Genomic DNA, 23,284 nt, shown 5'->3' with positions numbered 1-23,284 from the left:
GGTGTAGGTGGTTTGGTGGGATTTCTGGAGTGGTGTGGGGGGCAGGTACAGCCCTTCTTCCCCATCCCCTCCGTGGTGGCTGTAACCCCCCCTTGCCCTCCCTCTGCCTCCCTTCCCACCCTCTTCTCCAGCTCCGGCAGCAGATGGGGTTCCCCACGAGCCCATGGGGCCTCCTCAGTCATTTCCTGACTCTCCACCTCCTCCGGCTGGGATCAGGTAGGGATCCTGCAGGGCTGGGGGGTTGAGCGTTCTCCAGGTGGCAGATGTGGGGCAGGGGGGGTGCTGTGGGGGCAGGAGGAGCTGAGCCCAGGGCTCGGCTGGGCATTGCTTTCACTTTCCCCTGGGCTGGTAATGCCACATGTCCATTGCCCTGGGAGATCTTCAGTCCCACCCCGTGTTGCTCCCCTAAAGCAATTGTCCCTTCTACCAGGGCTGGCTGGAGTGGTGCCATTTTTGGGATGGGAGTCACAATTTTCTGGAGCAGTTCCCAAGCCCAGGAAACCACCTTTTCCTTTGAGTTCTCCTGCTCCCTCTCCAGTTTCTCCCAAGTCTTTGGGCCACGGGGAGGGCAAAGCAATGCCCACGGGATGGAGCGGGCACCGCTCACGACAAGCTGGCCCCTTGCCATGCGATGCCCGTAAATTAACATGGGCGCAATCTCCATCTCTGTGTCCTTCTCTGTCACCCAGCGCAGTTCAGAGTGGTGGGACCAGGCCGACCTCTCCTTGCCACCGTGGGGCAGGATGTCGTGCTGCCGTGTCACTTATCCCCACGCGTGGACGCTCAGAGCTTGGAGATCAGGTGGATCCATCACCAGTTCTCTGAAACGGTGCACCTCTACCGAAATGGAGCAGACCAGCACTGGGAGCAGATGGAGGAATACATTGGAAGGACAGAGTTGGCCAGAGATGGTCTCTCCCGTGGGAGCCTGGACTTGAGAATCTCTGGCTTGAGACCCTCTGATGACGGCCAGTACGTCTGCACTGTGCAAGATGCTGCCTCTTATGGAGAAACTACAGTCGACCTGGAGGTGGCAGGTTTGTGGCTGCTGTGGTGTTTCCTGGGGATGGTGCAGGTGTCCGTGGGTTGGTGTGTCCCTCCCAGAGCTCTGTCCCATCCTCACATCCATCCATTTGGTGCTGAAGGCCAGGAGCCGTTGAGAGAGGTCAGGTGCGAGGGGTCTCTTCCCATCTGTGCCTGCCCAGGAGGAAGCACGCTCGTGGTGCTGGAGGTGTTTTTGGGACAGAGCGGCATGGACACTGTGTCTTTGGGTCTCTGTGGTGTCCTTGTGATGCTGTGATGATGCAGAGATGCTGCCTTGAGGTGCCAAAGCTCGGCTGTTCAGTGCTGCTCTGCCCGGCTGTTTTATGGGAGGTCTGGGGTCATTTGGCATCAGTGCTCTCCGGTTCCTGCAGACGTTGGGGTGGGTTTGGTGGTGTGAGGAGCACGTGGCCGGCCCCACAGCCCCCTGGGCACCCTGTGATGTGTCTGGCGTGGCGTTCGGTCTTGGTCTTTGAGCTGGGTCCATCCCTAACTCAGGGCAACTCCGGGCTCTTCCCCCAGCCATGGGCTCTGTCCCTTTCCTCTCTCTGGAGGCTTACGAGGATGGCGGCATCCGGGTGGTGTGTCGATCGGCCGGCTGGTACCCGTCACCGGAGGTGCTGTGGAAGGATGCCGGCGGGCAGCATCTCCCCTCGGTCTTCTGGAGACATTCCCCAGATGAGAGTGGTTTCTTTGAGATCCAAGATGTCATCATTGTGAGCGGGAAGGGAGATGGGAACGTGTCGTGCGTGGTGAGGAACAGCCGCCTGGAGCAGGAGCAGGTGTCGTCCCTGCACATCTCAGGTGCAGGATGGCAGCAGGGCTGGGGTTGGCCGTGCTGCTTGGTGGGGTTTGATCTCAGGGGGTTGGAGAAACATGCAGGGGGTGAGGGAAGGGGAGGGGGCTGCACCCACAAGTGAGTTTCAGTGCAGGAGATAACGTGATCCTGGTGTGCTTCAGGGGAGCATTGGGATGTCCATGGGATGGGGTAGACGATGTCCCCTTGAGCCCAGGGCTCCCACAACAAGGCTTTAGGAGCTGGAAGTTTGGGGTTGTCTTGGGTTTTTTCATCTCCTTATACACAGGAGTGTAAAATGAGTCCTTTTCCGGATGTTTTTTTTGTTTCTCAGCTCCCTTTTTCCACAATGCCCATCCCTGGATGGCAGCTCTGGGTGTGTTCCTCCTGCTTTCAGTGGTGTCAACTGCCCTCAGTGCTTATCTCTACCGAAGGAAAGGTGAGTTTGCATCACCACAATGTTTTGCCTTCATCAAAGAAGTTCTGTGCAAAAAGGAAGGATGGGGACAAGGACACGGGTTGTGGGTGGGAGAAGAGGGAGCATGGGCAGAGCAACTGGCTGGTGGGGAGGTCCAAGAGACCCTGGAGAGATGGTCCCAGTGATGCAGTAGTTTCTCTCCTGACCTCCTCTTCCTCTGTTTTTGCTTTCCAGTGGTGCAGTCCAGAGCGCTGGATGAGTCCTTCTGGCCCCTGCCACCAGCAAAGCCTCCTGAGAAAGGAGCCCCCAGGGAGGGATGTGGCTTTGGATGGGTCTTGATGGTTCTCTGGTTATTGATGTGGGTTGATGGAGCCCAGAAGGGGACTGGAGAGCACTGGTGCTGGGAACTGGGCATGGGAGGTGTCCTGGCTCGTGGGAAGAAATGGGGAGCAGTATTGAGTGAGCTTAAATCAGGCTGAGCCTTAAATCTCTGCTTAAGTCAGGCTTAACTGCAGAGTGCGTGTCTGGGCTGGGCAGGGGGTCGGGACTAGAGGTCAAGGAGACCCAGCTGAGAGTCAATGGGACTTTTCCATTTCCCAAAGAGAAGGAGATTGGGCTCAGTCCGAGTCCTGCTCGTTCCAGCCATGGGGTGAGAAGCCGTCCCCTCTGGTCTCTCATTGATTTTGTTTTTTCCTTTCCAGGTGAACGAGATGCAGCACTGGGTGAGTCACAGCTCGGTGTCCTCTCCCAGGTGCTCTGTGCTTGGCCCTTTCCCCCCTTACCCATCCTCTCCATCTCTCAATCCCCTGGGTCCAAGCAAACCCCGAGGAGGTGCCTGGTGGGGTGGGCAGCTTGGGACACCAGACCAGGGATAACACCTCTTTCCTGACCAGACTCTCTGGGGACCGGTAGCGGGACTTTACCAGGCTGCAGGGAGCCATTCGCAGGGTTTAGGCATCTGTTCCCACCCCCCAAACAGGGATATGTCCACTCCTGTGCTTGCAGTCATGTGATGAGAAGACGTTCTCTCCAGTCACCAGTTCTTCTGTTTTTCCTTTCCAGGGAAACGAGATGCAGCACTGGGTGAGTCTCCGTGAGCTCTTCCTGACTCAGTGTCCTCTCCTGGGCTCTCTGCACTCATCCTTTTCCCCTCTTGCCTGTGCCCTCCATCCCTGCATCCCCTGGGTGCGGGCAAACCCCAAGGGAAAGTGCCTGGGGGGGGGGGGGTGGGGTGGGTGGGCAGCTTGGGGAGACCAGAGCAGGGATGGACCCTCTCCCCTGCCGGAATCCCTGGGGACCAGCCGTTGGACATGACCAGGCTGGAGGGACTCATTCCTGGGACTCGGTGGGTGTTTTCCCACTCCCCAAAGAGAAGGAGTTTGGTGGTTCCCCAGCTCTGCTTAGTCCTTCTTGAGCACTTATGGGATGAGAAGCTGTCCTCTCTGACCAAATATTGCTTTTGCTTTCCAGAGGAACAAGGTGCACTGTTGGGTGAGTCTCCGTGAACTCCTCCTATCTCCGTGTCCTCTCCCAGGTGCTCATGCTCAGCCCCTTCCGCCCTTGCCCATCCTCTCGACCCCTGCATCTCCTGGGTCCAGGCAAATTGTGAGGAGCTGTACCTGAAAGGTTGGGCAACCTGGGGACACCAGGCCAGGTCCAGACAGTCTCCCCTGCCCAGAGTCCCTGGGGACTGGCCATGGGATGTGACCTGCTCTTATCTTTCCTTGTAGCTTGGAGAAAGTTTCTGCTTCCAGAAAATCCAGGTATTTGGGTATTTTATATTAATTTATTGGGGATTCTCCTCCCTTTCCCTCTGTGCGAGGTGTAACTGGGCTGTCTAGCGAAGGGACTGGCCATGCCTGGGTGTGTTGGTGACTCAGGCCCCCCAGATCATGGCACTGGGTTGGATCTCACCCCATTTTCTTGCCATTCCACCCTCTTCTGAGCTACACCCTTGAGCCTCACACGCGCCATCTCCCCCTGAGACCTCCTGCACTGCCCTACCCAGCCCCTCTCCCCATCCTGCTACTCCCTGCAGGGGCTGCAGCCCCACTGTTGCCTCTTCCCACGGGACCAAGCTCAGCCGTTGCTGTGGTGGGTCCGACCCTGTGGTGGGGATGGAGAGGAGGAAGGAGTTGCCCAGTCTCCTGCCCCGTGGGGCAGATTCTGGCCCCAGGGTGGTGAAACCTGCCCAGGACTGAGCGCTGATGCTCTGGCTCCTCCTGTTCCCTGCAGATGTGGTGACCCTGGATCCAAACACGGCTCATTCCAAACTTGTCCTGTCGGAGGATTTGAGAAGTGTGAGATGTGGACCCACACGGCGGAACCTGCCTGACAACCCCGAGAGATTTAGTTATTTGCACTGTGTGCTGGGCCAGGAGAGGTTCCGGGAGGGGAGGCACTGCTGGGAGGTGGAGCGGGAGAGCATAGGTCCTTCATGGTGGGGTGCTGGGGTTGCCAGAGAGTCTGTGGAGAGGAAGGGGACAGTGTCGCCCAGTCCTGAAGAAGGGGTATGGGCAATTGAGTGGCATGACTGGCAGTTTACAGCTCTCACCTCTCCTCGCACTGACTTGCCTCGCGACTTCTACACCAGGAGGATCTGGGTCTGTCTGGACTGCACACAGGGGCTGGTGACATTCTTCGATGCCGACACTGGGGCCGAGATCTTCACTTTCCCACCAGGCTCGTTCCATGGGGAGACCCTGCGCCCCTGGTTTTGGGTGCAGAGTGAGAAAACCCATCTGTACCTCAAGGGCAGCCCCCCTCAGACCCTCAGCCCTGCTTCCATCCCCACCACAGCCTCCAGCAGACCCTGCCCTTCTCCAGAGACTCCCCACTCTCCTCTCCTGGACCCTGCAGGAGATGTCCCTCTCTGTCCTGCCCCAGCCCAGGGAGCCGAGGGGGAGTGAGGGTCAGGGGACAGGGGCTGCTGTGGGGTAACCCTGGTGCTGGGAGGCTCTGGCCATGGGATGTGTCCTCCTTTCAGCTTTGATGGAGTTAATTTTCTTTCTAGTAGCTGCTGATGTTTGGATTTAGCGTGAGAATTACCTTGGTCACACATATTTTTATATGTGGCTGAGAAATGTTCGCCTCAGTCCAGGGCTTTTTCAGCTTCCCATCACAGCCGAGAGGGAGCGTGGTCAGGATGAGGTGGCCAAAGGGATATTCCACCCCACAGACATCCTGCTTGGAATAGAAATGGGGGCTGTCAGGGGGCTGGGATTCTCCATCACTGCTGGGGACGTGCTGATCAATCAGTCCTCAGGTGCTGAAGGCTACTGGTGGTGTATCCCTTTATTTTGTGTATTTTTTTACAATTAATAATGATATTTTCCTCTGCTGTAACTGTTGTCTTGAACCGTATTTATTCAGTCCAATGCGGTGTCTTCCCCTCCTTTTCTCCCTCTTCTCCCCACCCGACTGAGGAACAGGGAGGGAGGGAGGGAGCTTCTGGCTGGGGTTAAACCACGCCGGGCAGCCAGGAAACTCTTGGATCCACTTTGATCCTCTTGGAACTCCTTGGATCTCCTTGGAACTGCTCAGATCCCCTTGGAACCACTCGGAACCCACCTTGGAACTCCTTGAACCCCTCTGATCCCCTTGCAACTCCTTCAACCCCCCAGAACCCCTCCTAGACTTGCCTGGAACCCCTCGCAAGCCTTTGGAACCCCTTGGAACCTCGAATCCCCTTCAGAAAACCCTCTAATCTTGTCAGATCCCCTAGAACCTCCTGGATCCCCTCGGTACCACTCGAGACCCCCCTTGGAACTCCTTGAACCCCTTGGATTGCCTCTGATTCCCTTGCAACCCCTTCAACACCCCAGAAACACCTCTTGGAGCCCCCTGGAGCCCCTTGCAACCCCTTGCAATCCCTCTGGAAGACCTTGGATCCCCTGGGCTCTGCCCGGCACTGTACTCACCATGAGCATCCTCCTGCACCACGTGATCCTTTTCTGAAGAAAACTGCTTTTTCTCTACCCAATTCCCTTCTCAGTTGGGCACTGGGTGAAGGTGGCTGTGGGTTTTTTTTGCTTATTTGCGGGATTTTTGTGTCCGTGCGTGGAAGTATCTTTGTCCCAGAGTGGCTTTAGGTGCAGCAGAAGAGGCAACTTATGACCGTGGAAGGAATTTTCCCAGCCTGGGGCTATTTTAGACGGATTTATTAGAATGGTGAATCGCTGCTGCTGCTGCTCCAGAGCTGGGAGCTGAACTGGGGCTGGGCACCGGGGGGTGGGATCTGCTGGGAATGGGATGTTGGGGATACTTGGGTCTGGGAATGGGACCTCCCTGTTGCTCTGACCTGGTCAGGGATGTGTGGGTGCCCCCTGCTCCTCTTCAGCCCCCCTGCTCCTCCTGGATCCCCCTGGGGTTGGATACGGGCTCCAGGACCCCCTTTGCATTAGAGACGGGCTCATCCCTTGTCCACCTCCCCAGATGTGGGTACAGTCCCCAGGACCCCCAGAGCTGGGTATGCCCCCCCCCCCCCCCCCCCCCCGTCAGAAACTCCATACCCACCCCTGCCATGGGTACAGCCCATTGCCTGCCCTGCATCCCCTATTTTGGATATGGATGTGGATGGGACATTGGGGACAGCAGGGGACACGTCCTCCCCAGGAATCTGAGGTCCCCAAGTTGACAGGGCAGAGGGACAGGGCACAGCTGCAGTGTCCTGATGCTCAAAGCCCCCCAAACCCTTCTTGTCGCGTTGTCCCTTGCTCCCCACAAGCTCCTGGCTGTTTAGGGCTGCAGGGACACTGCTGGGCTCCTCTGCCACATCCAAAAATCACAACCAAGCTCTAAATTAACCTTAACCTTCTCGCACCCCAATGCACATATTTTTCCTTCTTCCCCTTTTTTCTTTTTTTCTGCTCCTTAATGTGTTCAAGTGCTGGGGGTGGAGTTTGAAGGCAGCCAAAAAACCCCTAATGCTGCATCCGGAAAGCGAGGGTAAGTGCGAGACCTTGGGTGTATCCTGTCGGCTACTTCCTCCTGCAGCTCGTACAGCTCTGGTGGGTGAATTTCCTTTCTGCGAGGAATTTAGAATATTTAATTTCACTTAAAATCTTGTAAGGGATTTAGGGTAAATCCTGGGGAGGGCAGTGGGGCAGAGCAGGGGCTGCACCAACATCTGCTCATGGATCCCATCCGTCCCTTGACCAAGGGTTCCTTCTGATGTCAGAGTGTGGGTCGTTTGGTGGGATTTCTGGAGTGGTGTTGGGGGCAGGTGCAGCCCTTCTTCCCCATCCCCTCCGCGGTGGCTGTAACCCCCCCTTGCCCTCCCTCTGCCTCCCTTCCCACTCTCTTCTCCAGCTCCAGCCTCAAATGGGGTTCCCCACGAGCCCATGGGGCCTCCTCAGTCATTTCCTGACTCTCCACCTCCTCCGGCTGGGATCAGGTAGGGATCCTGCAGGGCTGGGTGGGGCTGAGCGTGCTCCGGGTGGCAGATGTGGGGCAGGGGAGGTGCCGTGGGGCAGGAGGAGCTGAGCCCAGTGCTCGGCTGCAAATGGCTTTCACTTTCCCTTGGTCTCATGATGCCACATGTCCATTGCTCTGGGACATCTTCAGGCCCACCCTGCGGTGCTTCCTGAAAGCCTTTGTCCCTTCTACCAGGGCTGGCTGGTGAGGGTGTGTGTGTCATTTTTGGGGTGGGGGCACAATTTTCTGGAGCAGATCCCACCCCCAGGAAACCGCCTTTTCCTTCAAGTTCTCCCGCTCCCTCTCCAGTTTCTCCCAAGTCTTTGGGCCACTGGGAGGGCAAAACAACACCTGCGGGATGGAGCGGGCACCGCTCACGCCAAAGCTGGCCCCTTGCCATGCGATGCCCGTAAATTAACATGGGCGCAATCTCTGTCTCTCTGTGTCCTTCTCCATCACCAAGCGGAGTTCAGAGTGGTGGGACCAGGCCGACCTCTCCTTGCCACCGTGGGGCAGGACGTTGTGCTGCCGTGTCAGTTATCCCCACATGTGGACGCTCAGAGCTTGGAGATCAGGTGGATCCGTCACCAGTTCTCTGAAATGGTGCACCTCTACCGAAAGGGAGAGGATCTGGTTGGTGCACAGATGGAGGAATACATTGGAAGGACAGAGTTGGCCAGAGATGGTCTCTCCCGTGGGAGCCTGGACTTGAGAATCTCTGGCTTGAGACCCTCTGATGACGGCCAGTACGTCTGCACTGTGCAAGATGCTGCCTCTTATGGAGAAACTACAGTCGACCTGGAGGTGGCAGGTTTGTGGCTGCTGTGGTGTTTCCTGGGGATGGTGCAGGTGTCCGTGGGTTGGTGTGTCCCTCCCAGAACTCTGTCCCATCCTCACATCCATCCATTTGGTGCTGAAGGCCAGGAGCCATTGAGAGAGGTCGGGTGCGAGGGGTCTCTTCAAATCCGTGCCTGCCCAGGAGGAAGCACGCTCATGGTGCTGGAGGTGTTTTTGGGGCAGAGCGGCATGGACACTGTGTCTTTGGGTCTCTGTGGTGTCCTTGTGATGCTGTGTTGGTGCAGAGATGCAGCCTTGAGGTGCCAAAGCTCGGCTGCTCAGTGCTGCTCTGCCCGTCTGTTTTATGGGAGGTCTGGGGTCATTTGGCATCAGTGCTCTCCGGTTCCTGCAGATGTTGGGGTGGGTTTGGGGGTGTGAGGAGCACGTGGCCGGCCCCACAGCCCCCTGGGCACCCTGTGATGTGTCTGGCGTGGAGTTCGGTCTTGGCCTTTGAGCTGGGTCCATCCCTAACTCAGGGCAACCCCGTGATCTTCCCCCAGCCATGGGCTCTGTCCCTCTCCTCTCTCTGGAGGCTTATGAGAACGGAGGCATCCGGGTGGTGTGTCGATCGGCCGGCTGGTACCCGTCACCGGAGCTGCTGTGGAAGGATGCCGGCGGGCAGCATCTCCCCTCGGTCTCCCAGAGACGTTCAACTGACGAGAGGGGCCTCTTTGAGATCCAAGATGTCGTTGTTGTGAGCGGGAAGGGAGATGGGAACGTGTCGTGCGTGGTGAGGAACAGCCGCCTGGAGCAGGAGCAGGTGTCGTCCCTGCACATCTCAGGTGCAGGATGGCAGCAGGGCTGGGGTTGGCCACACTGCTTGGTGGGGTTTGATCTTGGGGGGCTGGAGAAACATGTGTGGGAAGGGGAGGGGGGGGAGTGTACCCGCAGGTGAGTTTTAGCGCAGGAGATACCGTGATCCTGGTGTGCTTCAGGGGAGCATTGGGATGTCCATGGGATGGGGTAGACGATGTCCCCTTGAGCCCAGGGCTCCCACAACAAGGCTTTAGGAGCTGGAAGTTTGGGGTTGTCTTGGGTTTTTTCATCTCCTTATACACAGGAGTGTAAAATGAGTCCTTTTCCGGATGTTTTTTTTGTTTCTCAGCTCCCTTTTTCTACAATGCCCATCCCTGGATGGCAGCTCTGGGTGTGTTCCTCCTGCTTTCAGTGGTGTCAACTGCCCTCAGTGCTTATCTCTACCGAAGGAAAGGTGAGTTTGTAGTGGAGGTGATGGAGGTCAGGGGATCGGTGTGGAGGGAGTCTGAGACCTGGCCCATGGACGTACGCTGAACGGGATCAGAGTTTATCAGAACAGGTTTTGCCTTCAATAAAGAAGCTCTTTGGGCAAAGGAAGGATGGGGACAAGGACACGGGGTGTGGGCGGGAGGAGAGGGAGCATGGCCAGAGCAACTGTCTGGTGCGAAGGTCCAAAAGACCCTGGAGAGATGGTCCCAGTGATGAAGCAGTTTCTCTCCTGACCTCCTCTTCCTCTGCTTTTGCTTTCCAGTGGTGCAGTCCAGAGCGCTGGGTGAGTCCTTCTGGCCCCTGCCACCAGCAAAGCCTCCTGAGAAAGGAGCCCCCAGGGAGGGATGTGGCTTTGGATGGGTCTTGATGGTTCTCTGGTCACTGATGTGGGTTGATGGAACCCAGAAGGGGACTGGAGAGCACTGGGGTTGAGAGCTGGGCACGGGAGGTATCCTTGCTCATGGGAAGAAATGGGGAGCAGTATTGAGTGAGCTTAAATCAGGCTGAGCCTTAAATCTGCAGTTATCTGCAGAGTCCCTGGGTGGGCAGGGGGATAGGAGGGCAGGGACCCACCCCTGCGATCCAAGGGGACTTTTCCCATTCCCCACACAGAAGGAGTTTGTGCTCAGCCCAAGCTCTGCCTGCTCGAGCCATGGGGTGAGAAGCCGTCCCCTCTGGTCTCTCATTGATTTTGTTTTTCCTTTCCAGAGGAACGAGATGAAACACTGGGTGAGTCTCTGTGACCTCCTCCTCGCTCCATGTCCTCTCCTGGGCACTCTGCACTCATCCCTTTCACCCTTGCCCGTCCCCTCCATCCCTGCATCCTCCGGGTCCAGGCAAACCCCGAGGGGATGTGCCTGGGAGGGTGGGCAGCCTGGGGACAGCAGACTGGGGATGGACACGCTCCCATGCCCAGAGTCCCTGGGGACCAGCCGTGGGACATGACCAGGCTGGAGGGAGCCATCCCTAGGACCCAGGGAGTGTTTTCCCACTCCCCAAAGAGAAGGAGTTTGGTGGTTCCCCAGCTCTGCTTAGTCCTTCTTGAGCACTTACGGGATGAGAAGCTGTCCTCTCTGACCAAATATTGCTTTTGTTTTCCAGAGAAACAAACTGCACTGTTGGGTGAGTCTCCGTGATCTCCTCCTATCTCCGTGTCCTCCCCTGGGTGCTTGCGCTCGGCCCCTTCCGCCCTTGCCCATCCTCTCGACCCCTGCATCTCCTGGGTCCAGGCAAATTGTGAGGAGTTGTACCTGAAAGGTTGGGCAACCTGGGGACACCAGGCCAGGTCCAGACAGTCTCCCCTGCCCAGAGTCCCTGGGGACTGGCCATGGGATGTGACCTGCTCTTATCTTTCCTTGTAGCTTGGAGAAAGTTTCTGCTTCCAGAAAATCCAGGTATTTGGGTATTTTATATTAATTTATTGGGGATTCTCCTCCCTTTCCCTCTGTGCGAGGTGTAACTGGGCTGTCTAGCGAAGGGACTGGCCATGCCTGGGTGTGTTGGTGACTCAGGCCCCCCAGATCATGGCACTGGGTTGGATCTCACCCCATTTTCTTGCCATTCCACCCTCTTCTGAGCTACACCCTTGAGCCTCACACGCGCCATCTCCCCCTGAGACCTCCTGCACTGCCCTACCCAGCCCCTCTCCCCATCCTGCTACTCCCTGCAGGGGCTGCAGCCCCACTGTTGCCTCTTCCCACGGGACCAAGCTCAGCCGTTGCTGTGGTGGGTCCGACCCTGTGGTGGGGATGGAGAGGAGGGAGTTGCCCAGTCTCCTGCCCCGTGGGGCAGATTCTGGCCCCGGGGTGGTGAAACCTGCCCAGGACTGAGCGCTGATGTTCTGGCTCCTCCTGTTCCCTGCAGATGTGGTGACCCTGGATCCAAACACGACTCATTCCAAACTTGTCCTGTCGGAGGATTTGAGAAGTGTGAGATGTGGACCCACACGGCGGAACCTGCCTGACAACCCCGAGAGATTTAGTTATTGGCGCTGCGTGCTGGGCCAGGAGAGGTTCCGGGAGGGGAGGCACTGCTGGGAGGTGGAGCGGGAGAGCATAGGTCCTTCATGGTGGGGTGCTGGGGTTGCCAAAGAGTCTGTGGAGAGGAAGGGGACAGTGTCGCCCAGTCCTGAAGAAGGGGTATGGGCAATTGAGTGGCATGACTGGCAGTTTACAGCTCTCACCTCTCCTCGCACTGACTTGCCTTGCGACTCCTACACCAGGAGGATCTGGGTCTGTCTGGACTGCACACAGGGGCTGGTGACATTCTTCGATGCCGACACTGGGGCCGAGATCTTCACTTTCCCACCAGGCTCGTTCCATGGGGAGACCCTGCGCCCCTGGTTTTGGGTGCAGAGTGAGAAAACCCATCTGTACCTCAAGGGCAGCCCCCCTCAGACCCTCAGCCCTACTTCCATCCCCACCACAGCCTCCAGCAGACCCTGCCCTTCTCCAGAGACTCCCCACTCTCCTCTCCTGGACCCTGCAGGAGATGTCCCTCTCTGTCCTGCCCCAGCCCAGGGAGCCGAGGGGGAGTGAGGGTCAGGGGACAGGGGCTGCTGTGGGGTAACCCTGGTGTTGGGAGGCTCTGACCATGGGATGTGTCCTCCTTTCAGCTTTGATGGAGTTAATTTTCTTTCTAGTAGCTGCTGATGTTTGGATTTAGTGTGAGAATTACCTTGGTCACACATATTTTTATATGTGGCTGAGAAATGTTCGCATCAGTCCAGGGCTTTTTCAGCTTCCCGTCGCAGCCGAGAGGGAGCGTGGTCAGGATGAGGTGGCCAAAGGGATATTCCACCCCACAGACATCCTGCTTGGAATAGAAATGGGGGCTGTCAGGGGGCTGGGATCCTCCATCGCTGCTGGGGACGTGCTGATCAATCAGTCCTCAGGTGCTGAAGGCTACTGGTGTTGTATCCCTTTATTTTGAAAAATTTTTTACAATTAATAATGATATTTTCCTCTGCCGTAACTGTTGTCTTGAACCGTATTTATTCAGTCCAATGCGCTGTCTTCCCCTCCTTTTCTCCCTCTTCTCCCCACCCGACTGAGGAACAGGGAGGGAGGGAGGGAGCTTCTGGCTGGGGTTAAACCACGCCGGGCAGCCAGGGAACTCTTGGATCCACTTTGATCCTCTTGGAACTCCTTGGATCTCCTTGGAACTGCTCAGATCCCCTTGGAACCACTCGGAACCCACCTTGGAACTCCTTGAACCCCTCTGATCCCCTTGCAACTCATTCAACCCCCCAGAACCCCTCCTAGACTTGCCTGGAACCCCTCGCAAGCCTTTGGAACCCCTTGGAACCTCTTGAAACCCCTTCAGAAAACCCTCTAATCTTGTCAGATCCCCTAGAACCTCCTGGATCCCCTCGGTACCACTCGAGACCCCCCTTGGAACTCCTTGAACCCCTTGGATTGCCTCTGATTCCCTTGCAACCCCTTCAACACCCCAGAAACACCTCTTGGAGCCCCCTGGAGCCCCTTGCAACCCCTTGCAATCCCTCTGGAAGACCTTGGATCCCCTGGGCTCTGCCCGGCACTGTACTCACCATGAGCATCCTCCTGCACCACGTGATCCTTTTCTGAAGAAAACTGCTTTTTCTCTACCCAATTCCCTTCCCAGTTGGGCACTGGGTGAAGGTGGCTGTGGGTTTTTTTTGCTTATTTGCGGGATTTTTGTGTCCGTGCGTGGAAGTATCTTTGTCCCAGAGTGGCTTTAGGTGCAGCAGAAGAGGAAACTTATGACCGTGGAAGGAATTTTCCCAGCCTGGGGCTATTTTAGACGGATTTATTACAATGGTGAATCGCTGCTGCTGCTGCTCCAGAGCTGGGAGCTGAACTGGGGCTGGGCACCGGGGGGTGGGATCTGCTGGGAATGGGATGTTGGGGATACTTGGGTCTGGGAATGGGACCTCCCTGTTGCTCTGACCTGGTCAGGGATGTGTGGGTGCCCCCTGCTCCTCTTCAGCCCCCCTGCTCCTCCTGGACCTCCCTGGGTTGGGTATGGGCTCCAGGACCCCCTTTGCATTAGAGACGGGCTCATCCCTTGTCCACCTCCCCAGATGTGGGTACAGTCCCCAGGACCCCCAGAGCTGGGTATGCCCCCCCCCACCTCAGAAACTCCATACCCACCCCTGCTATGGGTACAGCCCATTGCCTGCCCTGCATCCCCTATTTTGGGTATGGATGTGCATGGGACATTGGGGACAGCAGGGGACACGTCCTCCCCAGGAATGTGAGGACCCCAAGTTGACAGGGCAGAGGGACAGGGCACAGCTGGGGTGTCCTGATGCTCAAAGCCCCCCAAACCCTTCTTGTCGCGTTGTCCCTGGCTTCCCACGCGCTCCTGGCTGTTTAGGGCTGCAGGGACACTGCTGGGCTCCTCTGCCACGTCCAAAAATCACAACCAAGCTCTAAATTAACCTTAACCTTCTCACACCCCAATGCACATATTTTCCCTTCCTCCCCTTTTTTCTTTTTTTCTGCTCCTTAATGTGTTCAAGTGCTGGGGGTGGAGTTTGAAGGCAGCCAAAAAACCCCTAATGCTGCATCCGGAAAGCGAGGGTAAGTGCAGAACTTGGGTGTATCCTGTCGGCTGCTTCCTCCTGCAGCTCGTACGGGTCTGGTGAGTGAATTTCCTTTCTGCGAGGAATTTAGAATATGTAATTTCACTTAAAATCTTGTAAGGGATTTAGGGTAAATCCTGGGGAGGGCAGTGGGGCAGAGCAGGGGCTGCACCAACATCTGCTCATGGATCCCATCCGTCTCTTGACCAAGGGTTCCTTCCGATGTCAGGGTGTGGGTCGTTTGGTGGGATTTCTGGAGTGATGTTGGGGGCAGGTGCAGCCCTTCTTCCCCATCCCCTCCGCGGTGGCTGTAACCCCCCCTTGCCCTCCCTCTGCCTCCCTTCCCACTCTCTTCTCCAGCTCCAGCTGCAGATGGGGTTCCCCACGAGCCCATGGGGCCTCCTCAGTCATTTCCTGACTCTCCACCTCCTCCGGCTGGGATCAGGTAGGGATCCTGCAGGGCTGGGTGGGGCTGAGCGTGCTCCGGGTGGCAGATGTGGGGCAGGGGAGGTGCCGTGGGGCAGGAGGAGCTGAGCCCTGTGCTCGGCTGCAAATGGCTTTCACTTGCCCTTGGCCTCGTGATGCCACACATCCATTGTTCTGGGAGATCTTCAGTCCCACCCTGCGGTGCTCCCCCAAAGCCTTTGTCCCTTCTACCAGGGCTGGCTGGTGAGGGTGTGTGTGTCATTTTTGGGGTGGGGGCACAATTTTCTGGAGCAGATCCCACCCCCAGGAAACCGCCTTTTCCTTCAAGTTCTCCCGCTCCCTCTGCAGTTTCTCCCAAGTCTTTGGGCCATGGGGAGGGCAAAGCAGCACCTACGGGATGGAGCGGGCACCGCTCACGCCAAGCTGGCCCCTTGCCATGCGATGCCCGTAAATTAACATGGGCGCAATCTCTGTCTCTCTGTGTCCTTCTCCATCACCAAGCGGAGTTCAGAGTGGTGGGACCAGGACAACCTCTCCTTGCCACCGTGGGGCAGGACGTCGTGCTGCCGTGTCACTTGTCCCCACATGTGGACGCTCAGAGATTGGTGATCAGGTGGATCCGTCACCGGTTCTCTGAAACGGTGCACCTCTACCGAAATGGAGCAGACCAGCACTGGGAGCAGATGGAGGAATACATTGGAAGGACAGAGTTGGCCAGAGATGGTCTCTCCCGTGGGAGCCTGGACTTGCGAATCTCTGGCTTGAGAATCTCTGATGATGGCCAGTACGTCTGCACTGTGCAAGATGCTGCCTCTTATGGAGAAGCTACAGTCGACCTGGAGGTGGCAGGTTTGTGGCTGCTGTGGTGTTTCCTGGGGATGGTGCAGGTGTCCGTGGGTTGGTGTGTCCCTCCCAGAGCTCTGTCCCATCCTCACATCCATCCATTTGGTGCTGAAGGCCAGGAGCTGTTGAAAGAGGTCAGGCATGAGGAGGCTCTTCCCATCTGTGCCTGTTGAGGAAGGAGTGAGCACATGGTTCTGCAGGTGGTTTTGGGCAGAGCAGAACAGACACTGTGTCTTTGGGTCTCTGTGGTGTCCTCATGATGCTGTGTTGGTGCAGAAACGATGCCTTGAGGCACCGAAGCTCGACCACTTGGTGCTCCTCTGCCCGGTTGTTTTATGGGACGTCTGGGGTCATTTGGCATCAGTGCTCTCCGGTTCCTGCAGATGTTGGGGTGGGTTTGGTGGTGTGAGGAGCACCTGGCCGGCCCCACAGCCCCCTGGGCACCCTGTGATGTGTCTGGCGTGGAGTTCGGTCTTGGCCTTTGAGCTGGGTCCATCCCTAACTCAGGGCAACTCCGGGCTCTTCCCCCAGCCACGGGCTCTGTCCCTCTCCTCTCTCTGGAGGCTTATGAGGACGGAGGCATCCGGGTGGTGTGTCGATCGGCCGGCTGGTACCCGTCACCGGAGCTGCTGTGGAAGGATGCCGGCGGGCAGCATCTCCCCTCGGTCTCCCAGAGACGTTCAACTGACGAGAGGGGTTTCTTTGAGATCCAAGATGTCATCGTTGTGAGCGGGAAGGGAGATGGGAACGTGTCGTGCGTGGTGAGGAACAGCCGCCTGGAGCAGGAGCAGGTGTCGTCCCTGCACATCTCAGGTGCGGGATGGCAGCAGGGCTGGGGTTGGCCACACTGCTTGGTGGGGTTTGATCTTGGGGGGTTGGAGAAACACGTTTGGGAAGGGGAGGGGGGGGAGTGTACCTGCAGGTGAGTTTTAGCGCAGGAGATAACGTGATCCTGGTGTGCTTCAGGGGAGCATTGGGATGTCCATGGGATGGGGTAGACGATGTCCCCTTGAGCCCAGGGCTCCCACAACAAGGCTTTAGGAACTGGAAGTTTGGGGTTGTTTTGGGGGTTTTTCTTCTCCTTATACACAGGAGTGTAAAATGAGTCCTTTTCCGGATGTTTTTTTTGTTTCTCAGCTCCCTTTTTCTACAATGCCCATCCCTGGATGGCAGCTCTGGGTGTGTTCCTCCTGCTTTCAGTGGTGTCAGCTGCCCTCAGTGCTTATCTCTACCGAAAGAAAGGTGAGTTTGCATCACCACAATGTTTTGCCTTCATCAAAGAAGTTCTGTGCAAAAAGGAAGGATGGGGACAAGGACACGGGGTGGGGGCGGGAGGAGAGGGAGCATGGCGAGAGCATCTGGCTGGTGGGAAGGTCCAAAAGACCCTAGAGAGATGGTCCCAGTGATGAAGCAGTTTCTCTCCTGACCTCCTCTTCCTCTGCTTTTGCTTTCCAGTGGTGCAGTCCAGAGCGCTGGGTGAGTCCTTCTGGCCCCTGCCACCAGCAAAGCCTCCTGAGAAAGGAGCCCCCAGGGAGGGATGTGGCTTTGGATGGGTCTTGATGGTTCTCTGGTCACTGATGTGGGTTGATGGAACCCAGAAGGGGACTGGAGAGCACTGGGGTTGAGAGCTGGGCACGGGAGGTATCCTTGCTCATGGGAAGAAATGGGGAGCAGTATTGAGTGAGCTTAAATCAGGCTGAGCCTTAAATCTCTGCTTAAGTCAGGCTTAACTGCAGAGTGCGTGGCTGGGCTGGGCAGGGGGTCGGGACTAGAGGTCAAGGAGACCCAGCTGAGAGTCAATGGGACTTTTCCATTCCCCAAAGAGAAGGAGATTGGGCTCAGTCCGAGTCCTGCTCGTTCCAGCCATGGGGTGAGAAGCCGTCCCCTCTGGTCTCTCATTGATTTTGTTTTTTCCTTTCCAGGTGAACGAGATGCAGCACTGGGTGAGTCACAGCTCGGTGTCCTCTCCCAGGTGCTCTGTGCTTGGCCCTTTCCCCCCTTACCCATCCTCTCCATCTCTCAATCCCCTGGGTCCAAGCAAACCCCGAGGAGGTGCCTGGTGGGGTGGGCAGCTTGGGGACACCAGACCAGGGATAACACCTCTTTCCTGATCAGACTCTCTGGGGACCGGTAGCGGGACTTTACCAGGCTGCAGGGAGCCATTTGCAGGGTTTAGGCATCTGTTCCCACCCCCCAAACAGGGATATGTCCACTCCTGTGCTTGCAGTCATGTGATGAGAAGACATTCTCTCCAATCACCAGTTCTTCTGTTTTTCCTTTCCAGGGAAACGAGATGCAGCACTGGGTGAGTCTCCGTGAGCTCTTTCTGACTCGGTGTCCTCTCCTGGGCTCTCTGCACTCATCCTTTTCCCCTCTTGCCCATGCCCTCCATCCCTGCATCCCCTGGGTGCGGGCAAACCCCAAGGGAAAGTGCCTGGGGGGGGGGGGTGGGGTGGGCAGCTTGGGGAGACCAGAGCAGGGATGGACCCTCTCCCCTGCCGGAATCCCTGGGGACCAGCCGTTGGACATGACCAGGCTGGAGGGACTCATTCCTGGGACTCGGTGGGTGTTTTGCCACTCCCCAAAGAGAAGGAGTTTGGGGTTTCCCGAGCTCTGCTTAGCCCTTCTTGAGCATTTATGGGATGAGAAGCTGTCCTCTCTGACCAAATATTGCTTTTGTTTTCCAGAGGAACAAACTGCACTGTTGGGTGAGTCTCCGTGAACTCCTCCTGGCTCGGTGTCCTCTCCCGGGCACTCTGTACTCGGCCCTTTCCCCTCTTGCCCATCCTCTCCATCCTTGCATCCTGTGGGTCCAGGGAAACCCTGAGGTGATATTCCTGGTGGGGTGGCCAACTCGGGGACACCAGAGCCGGGATGGACCCTCTCCCCTGACCAGAATCCCTGGGGACCAGTTGTGGGACTTGACCAGGCTGGAGGGAGCCATTCAGAGGGTTTGGGGTGTTTTCCTGCTCCCCAAAAAGGAGGAATTTGGGATCTGCCCACTCCTGTGGTTGCAGGCGTGTGATGAGAAGATGTTCTCTCTGATCACTCATTTCTTCTGCTTTTCCTTTCCAGGTGAACGAGATGCAGCACTGAGTGAGTCTCTGTGAGCTCCTTCTGGCTTGGTGTCTTCTCCCTGGTGCTCTGTGCACTCGGCCCCTTCCCCCTTGTCCGTCCCCTCCATCTTTGAGTCCCCCGGGGCCTGGGCAATCCCCGAGGGGAGGTGCCTGGGGAGGTGGGCAGCTCGGGGACACCAGACCAGAGATGGACCCTCTCTCCTGCCCGGAGTCCCTGGGGACTAGCTGTGGGACATGACCAGGCTGGAGGGAGCCATCCCTGGGACCCAGAGAGTGTTTTCCCACTCCCCAAAGAGGAGTTTGGGGTTTCCCAAGCTCTGCTTATTCTTCCTGAGCAATTATGGGATGAGAAGCTGTCCTCTCTGACCAAATATTGCTTTTGTTTTCCAGAGCAACAAGCTGCACTGTTGGGTGAGTCTCCATGATCTCTTCCTGCCTCGATGTCCTCTCCTGGGCACCCTGTGCTCGGCCCTTTCCCCTCTTGCCCGTCCTCTCCATCCCTGCATCCCATGGGTCCAGGGAAACCCTGAGGGCATGTGCCTGGTGGGTGGGCAGCTTGGGGACACCAGAGCAGGGATGGACCGTCTCCCCTGACTGTGGGGACCAGCCGTGGAATTTGACCAGGCTGGAGGGAGCCATTCACAGGGTCTGGGGGTCTGTTCCCACTCCCCCAAAGAGAAGGAGTTTGGGATCTGCCCAATCCTGTGGCTGCAGGTGTGTGATGAGATGTTCTCTCTGATCACCCATTTCTTCTGTTTTCCCTTTCCAGAGCAACGAGATGCAGCACTGGGTGAGTCTCCATGAGCTCCATGACAGCTCGGTGTCCTCTCCCGGGCGTTCTGTGCTCAGCCCTTTTCCCTCTTGCCCATCCTCTCCATCCCTGCGTCCCATGGGTCTGTGGAAACCACAAAGGGATGTGCCTGGGGGGGTGGCCAATTCGGAGACACCAGAGCAGAGATGGATCCTCTCCCCTGACCAGAATCCCTGGGGACCAGTTGTGGGACTTGACCAGGCTGGAGGGGCCATTCAGAGGGTTTGGGGTGTTTTCCTGCTCCCCAAAAAGGAGGAATATGGGATCTGCCCACTCCTGTGGTTGCAGGCGTGTGATGAGAAGATGTTCTCTCTGATCACTCATTTCTTCTGCTTTTCCTTTCCAGGTGAACGAGATGCAGCACTGAGTGAGTCTCCGCGAGCCCCAGGACAGCTCGGTGTCCTCTCCTGGTCTCTCTTTGATTGGCCCCTTCCTCTTTGCCCGACCTCTCCATCCCTTCATCCCCTGGGTTTGGGGGAACCCTGAGGGGTGGTGCCTGGGTGGGTGGGCAGACTGGGGACACCGGAACAGGAATGGACCCTTTCTCCTTCCCCTCTCCTTCTGCACCAGCCATGGGATGGATCCAGGCTCACAGGGAGCTATTCCTGCGATTTGGGTGTGTTTTCCCACTCCCCAAACAGAAGGAGTTTGAGCACTGCATGAGATCTTTATACTCCTGTGTGTGCAGTTGTGGGGTGAGAATCTCTCCCCTCTGATCAAGCACCGATTTTGTCTTTTCCTTTCCAGAGGAAAAAGATGCAGCACTGGGTGAGTCTCCATGAGCTCCGTCACGGCTCGGTGTCCTCTCCTGGGTGCTCCGTATTTGGCCCTTTCCCCTCTTGCCCGTTCCCTCCATCCCTCCATCCCCTGGGTCTGGGCAAACCTTGAGGTGATGTGCCTGGGGGGCTGGGCAGCTTGGGGGCACCAGACCAGGGATGGCAGGTTTCCTTGCCCAGACCTGCTGGCCAGTGGCCACGGCACATGACTGGGCTGGAGGGAGACGTTCACAGGCTTTGAGGGTCTTTTCCCACTCCCCAAATGGAAGGAGTTTGAGCTCTGGATGAGCTCTTTCCACTCCTGGAGGAGCAGCCATGGGGTGAGAAGCTGTCCCCTCTGATCACTCATTGCTTCTCTTTTTTTCCCTTTTAGAGGAACGAGCTGCAGCACTGGGTGAGTCATGGCCCAGTGTCCTCTCCCGGGTGCTCTATGATTGGTCCCTTCCCCACTTGCCCGTCCTCTCCATCCCTGCATCCCCTGGGTCTGGGGAAACCCCAAAGGGATGGGACTGGGGGGGTGGGCAGCTCAGGGACATCAGAGCAGGGATGGACCCTCTCCCCTGCCCAGAGCCACTTGGGACCAGTTGTGGTTTGTGACCTGTTCTTGTCTCTCCTTGTAGCTTGGAGAAATTTTCTGCTTCCAGAAAATCCAGGTATTTGGGTATTTTATTGTATTTTATGTGTGGTTCTCCTCCCTTTCCCTCTGTGCGAGGTGTAACTGGGCTGTCCAGTGAAGGGGCTGGCCATGCCTGGATGTGTTGGTGACTCAGACCCCCCAGGCTGTTGCACTGGCTTGATTTTGCCCCATTTTCTTGCCCCTCCGCCCCGTTCTGAGATACACCATGGTGCCCCAGAGGCGCTATCTCCCTCTAAGGCCACACCGGTGCCTCTTCCCATGGCACCAAGCTCAGCCTTGGACATGGTGCAGCCAGCCCCATGGTGGGGATGGAGAGGAGGAAGGAGATGCCCAGTCTCCTGCCCTGCGGGGCAGGTCCTGGCCCCGGGGTGGTGAAACCTGCCCAGGACTGAGCGCTGATGCTCCGGCTCCTCCTGTTCCCTGCAGATGTGGTGACCCTGGATCCAAACACGGCTCATCCACAGCTTGTCCTGTCGGAGGATTTGAGAAGTGTGACATGTGGACCCACACGGCTGAACCTGCCCAACACCCCTGAGAGATTTAGTTATTGGCGCTGTGTGCTGGGCCAGGAGAGGTTCCGGGAGGGGAGGCACTGTTGGGAGGTGGAGGGAGAGGTGGGGGGTGTTTCATGGTGGGGTGTTGGGGTGGCCAAGGAATCTGTGGAGAGGAAGGGGAGGAAGTTCCCGAGCCCTGAAGAAGGGATCTGGGCAGTCCGGCACTGTTTAGGGCAGTTTGAGTCTCTCACCTCTCCTCGCACCGTCCTGTCCCTGTCCCACCTCCCCAGGAGGATCTGGGTCTGCCTGGACTGCACACGGGGGCTGGTGACATTCCTCAATGCCTACACTGGGGTCGAGATCTTCACTTTCCCACCAGGCTCGTTCCACGGGGAGACCCTGTGCCCCTGGTTTCAAGTGGAGACAGAGAAAATGGAGCTGTGCCTCAGGGGCAGCACCCTCCAGACCCTGAGCCCCACTTACATCCCCACCACAGCCTCCAGCAACCCCTGCCCTTCTCCAGAGACTCCCCACTCTCCTCTCCTGGACCCTGCAGGAGATGTCCCTCTCTGTCCTACCCCAGCCCAGGAAGCTGAGGGGGAGTGAGGGTCAGGGGACAGGGGCTGCTGTGGGGTCTCTGAGCGGGAGTGTGTATCCTCCTTTCAGCTTTGATGGAGTTAATTTTCTTTCTAGGAGCTGCTGATGTTTGGATTTAGTGTGAGAATTACCTTGGTCACACATATTTTTATATGTGGCTGAGAAATGTTCACATCAGTTCAAGGGCTTTTCCAGCTTCCCATCGCAGCCAAGAGGGAGCACAACCAGGATGAGGTGGCCAAAGAGGTATTCCACCCCACAGACGTCCTGCTCGGGACAGAACGGGGGCTGTCAGGGGTCTGGGACCCTCCATTGCTGCTGGAGACGGGCTGGGCAATCAGTCCTCAGGTGCTGAGGACAAATGGTGTTGTATCACTTTATTTTGTATATATTTTACTATTAATAATGATATTTTCCTCTGCCTTAACTGTTGTCTTAAACCGTATTTATTCCAACCTACGAGGTGTTTTCCCCTCCTTTTCTCCCTCTTCTCCCCACCCTACTGGGGGAGAGGCGGGGAGCGAGGGAGCTTCTGACTGGGATTAAACCATGTTGGGGTGTCAGGAACATCTTGGACCCCCTTGGGCTCCCTTGGCACCCCCCCTGGAACTGCTTGGAACCTCTTGGAACCCCTTCAGCCCCCTTGGAACCCCTTGATCCCCTTCAACCCTCTGGTATCCCCTTGGGCCCCTTGGACCCCTTAAACCCCTTGGATCTCCTTGGAACCCCTTGGAACACCCTTGAACCCCTTGTGCCCTCTTTTACTGCCTTGGATCACCTTACACCTACTTGGAACCCCTTGGAACTCCTTGGAACTCCTCGGAACTCCTCAGATCCCCTTGCAACCCCTTCAACCCTCTTGGAGCCTCCCTTGGAGCCCCTTGGACCACCTTGGACCTGCTTGGAACCCCCTCTGACCTCCTTTGAACCCCTTCCGACCCCCTCAGAATCCTCTCTGACCCCCTTGGATCCCTTCAGAAGCCCTCAGAACCCTTCTTTGAACCCCTTGGATCCTCTCGGATCCCCTTGCAATGCCTGGGTACTCACCATGGGCATCCTCCTATGTTGCCTCATCCTTTTGTGAAGAAAACTTTTTCTTTATCCAATTCCTTTCCCAGTTGGGTGCTGGGTGAAGGCGGCTGCAGCTTTTGTCTTATGTTCGGGATTTTTGGCTCCGTGCGTGGAAGCATCTTTATCCCAGACCATCTTTATTTGCAGCAGCAGAAGAAACTTCTGGATGTGGAAGGAATTTCCCAGCTTGGGGCTATTTTAGGTGGATTTATTATGATGTTGAATTGCTGCTG

At 57.1% G+C, this 23,284-nt stretch overlaps 3 protein-coding genes across 3 annotated transcripts; all 3 read left to right on the top strand.

Annotated features, from left to right (window-relative positions):
• Positions 1 to 143: 143 nt before the first annotated feature.
• LOC141476117 (butyrophilin subfamily 1 member A1-like) lies at positions 144 to 5,164 on the top strand. Its single transcript, XM_074164719.1, has 10 exons — positions 144 to 216; positions 690 to 1,037; positions 1,564 to 1,845; positions 2,172 to 2,276; positions 2,490 to 2,587; positions 2,957 to 2,977; positions 3,318 to 3,338; positions 3,790 to 3,853; positions 3,986 to 4,018; positions 4,491 to 5,164. Exons 1-10 carry the CDS (start codon positions 144 to 146, stop codon positions 5,162 to 5,164), a joined length of 1,719 nt encoding a protein of 572 aa, XP_074020820.1.
• Positions 5,165 to 7,577: 2,413 nt separating this feature from the next.
• On the top strand, positions 7,578 to 12,723 carry LOC141476189 (butyrophilin subfamily 1 member A1-like). Its single transcript, XM_074164800.1, has 8 exons — positions 7,578 to 7,650; positions 8,134 to 8,481; positions 9,008 to 9,289; positions 9,613 to 9,717; positions 10,015 to 10,035; positions 10,461 to 10,481; positions 11,114 to 11,146; positions 11,616 to 12,723. The coding sequence occupies exons 1-8, from the start codon at positions 7,578 to 7,580 to the stop codon at positions 12,287 to 12,289; spliced, it is 1,557 nt and encodes a 518-aa protein (XP_074020901.1). The 3' UTR covers positions 12,290 to 12,723.
• A 1,968-nt stretch (positions 12,724 to 14,691) lies between these two features.
• Positions 14,692 to 22,405, top strand: LOC141476047 (butyrophilin subfamily 1 member A1-like). The gene is made up of 12 exons (XM_074164672.1): positions 14,692 to 14,764; positions 15,247 to 15,594; positions 16,120 to 16,401; positions 16,726 to 16,830; positions 17,044 to 17,064; positions 17,873 to 17,893; positions 18,276 to 18,296; positions 19,056 to 19,076; positions 19,823 to 19,843; positions 20,626 to 20,646; positions 20,873 to 20,905; positions 21,316 to 22,405. Exons 1-12 carry the CDS (start codon positions 14,692 to 14,694, stop codon positions 21,987 to 21,989), a joined length of 1,641 nt encoding a protein of 546 aa, XP_074020773.1. The 3' UTR covers positions 21,990 to 22,405.
• Positions 22,406 to 23,284: the final 879 nt, after the last annotated feature.

The sequence above is a fragment of the Numenius arquata genome, chromosome 28 (assembly GCF_964106895.1).
Source record: "Numenius arquata chromosome 28, bNumArq3.hap1.1, whole genome shotgun sequence".
Classification (NCBI taxonomy): domain Eukaryota; kingdom Metazoa; phylum Chordata; class Aves; order Charadriiformes; family Scolopacidae; genus Numenius; species Numenius arquata.
This window is presented reverse-complemented; position numbering and strand designations above follow the sequence as displayed.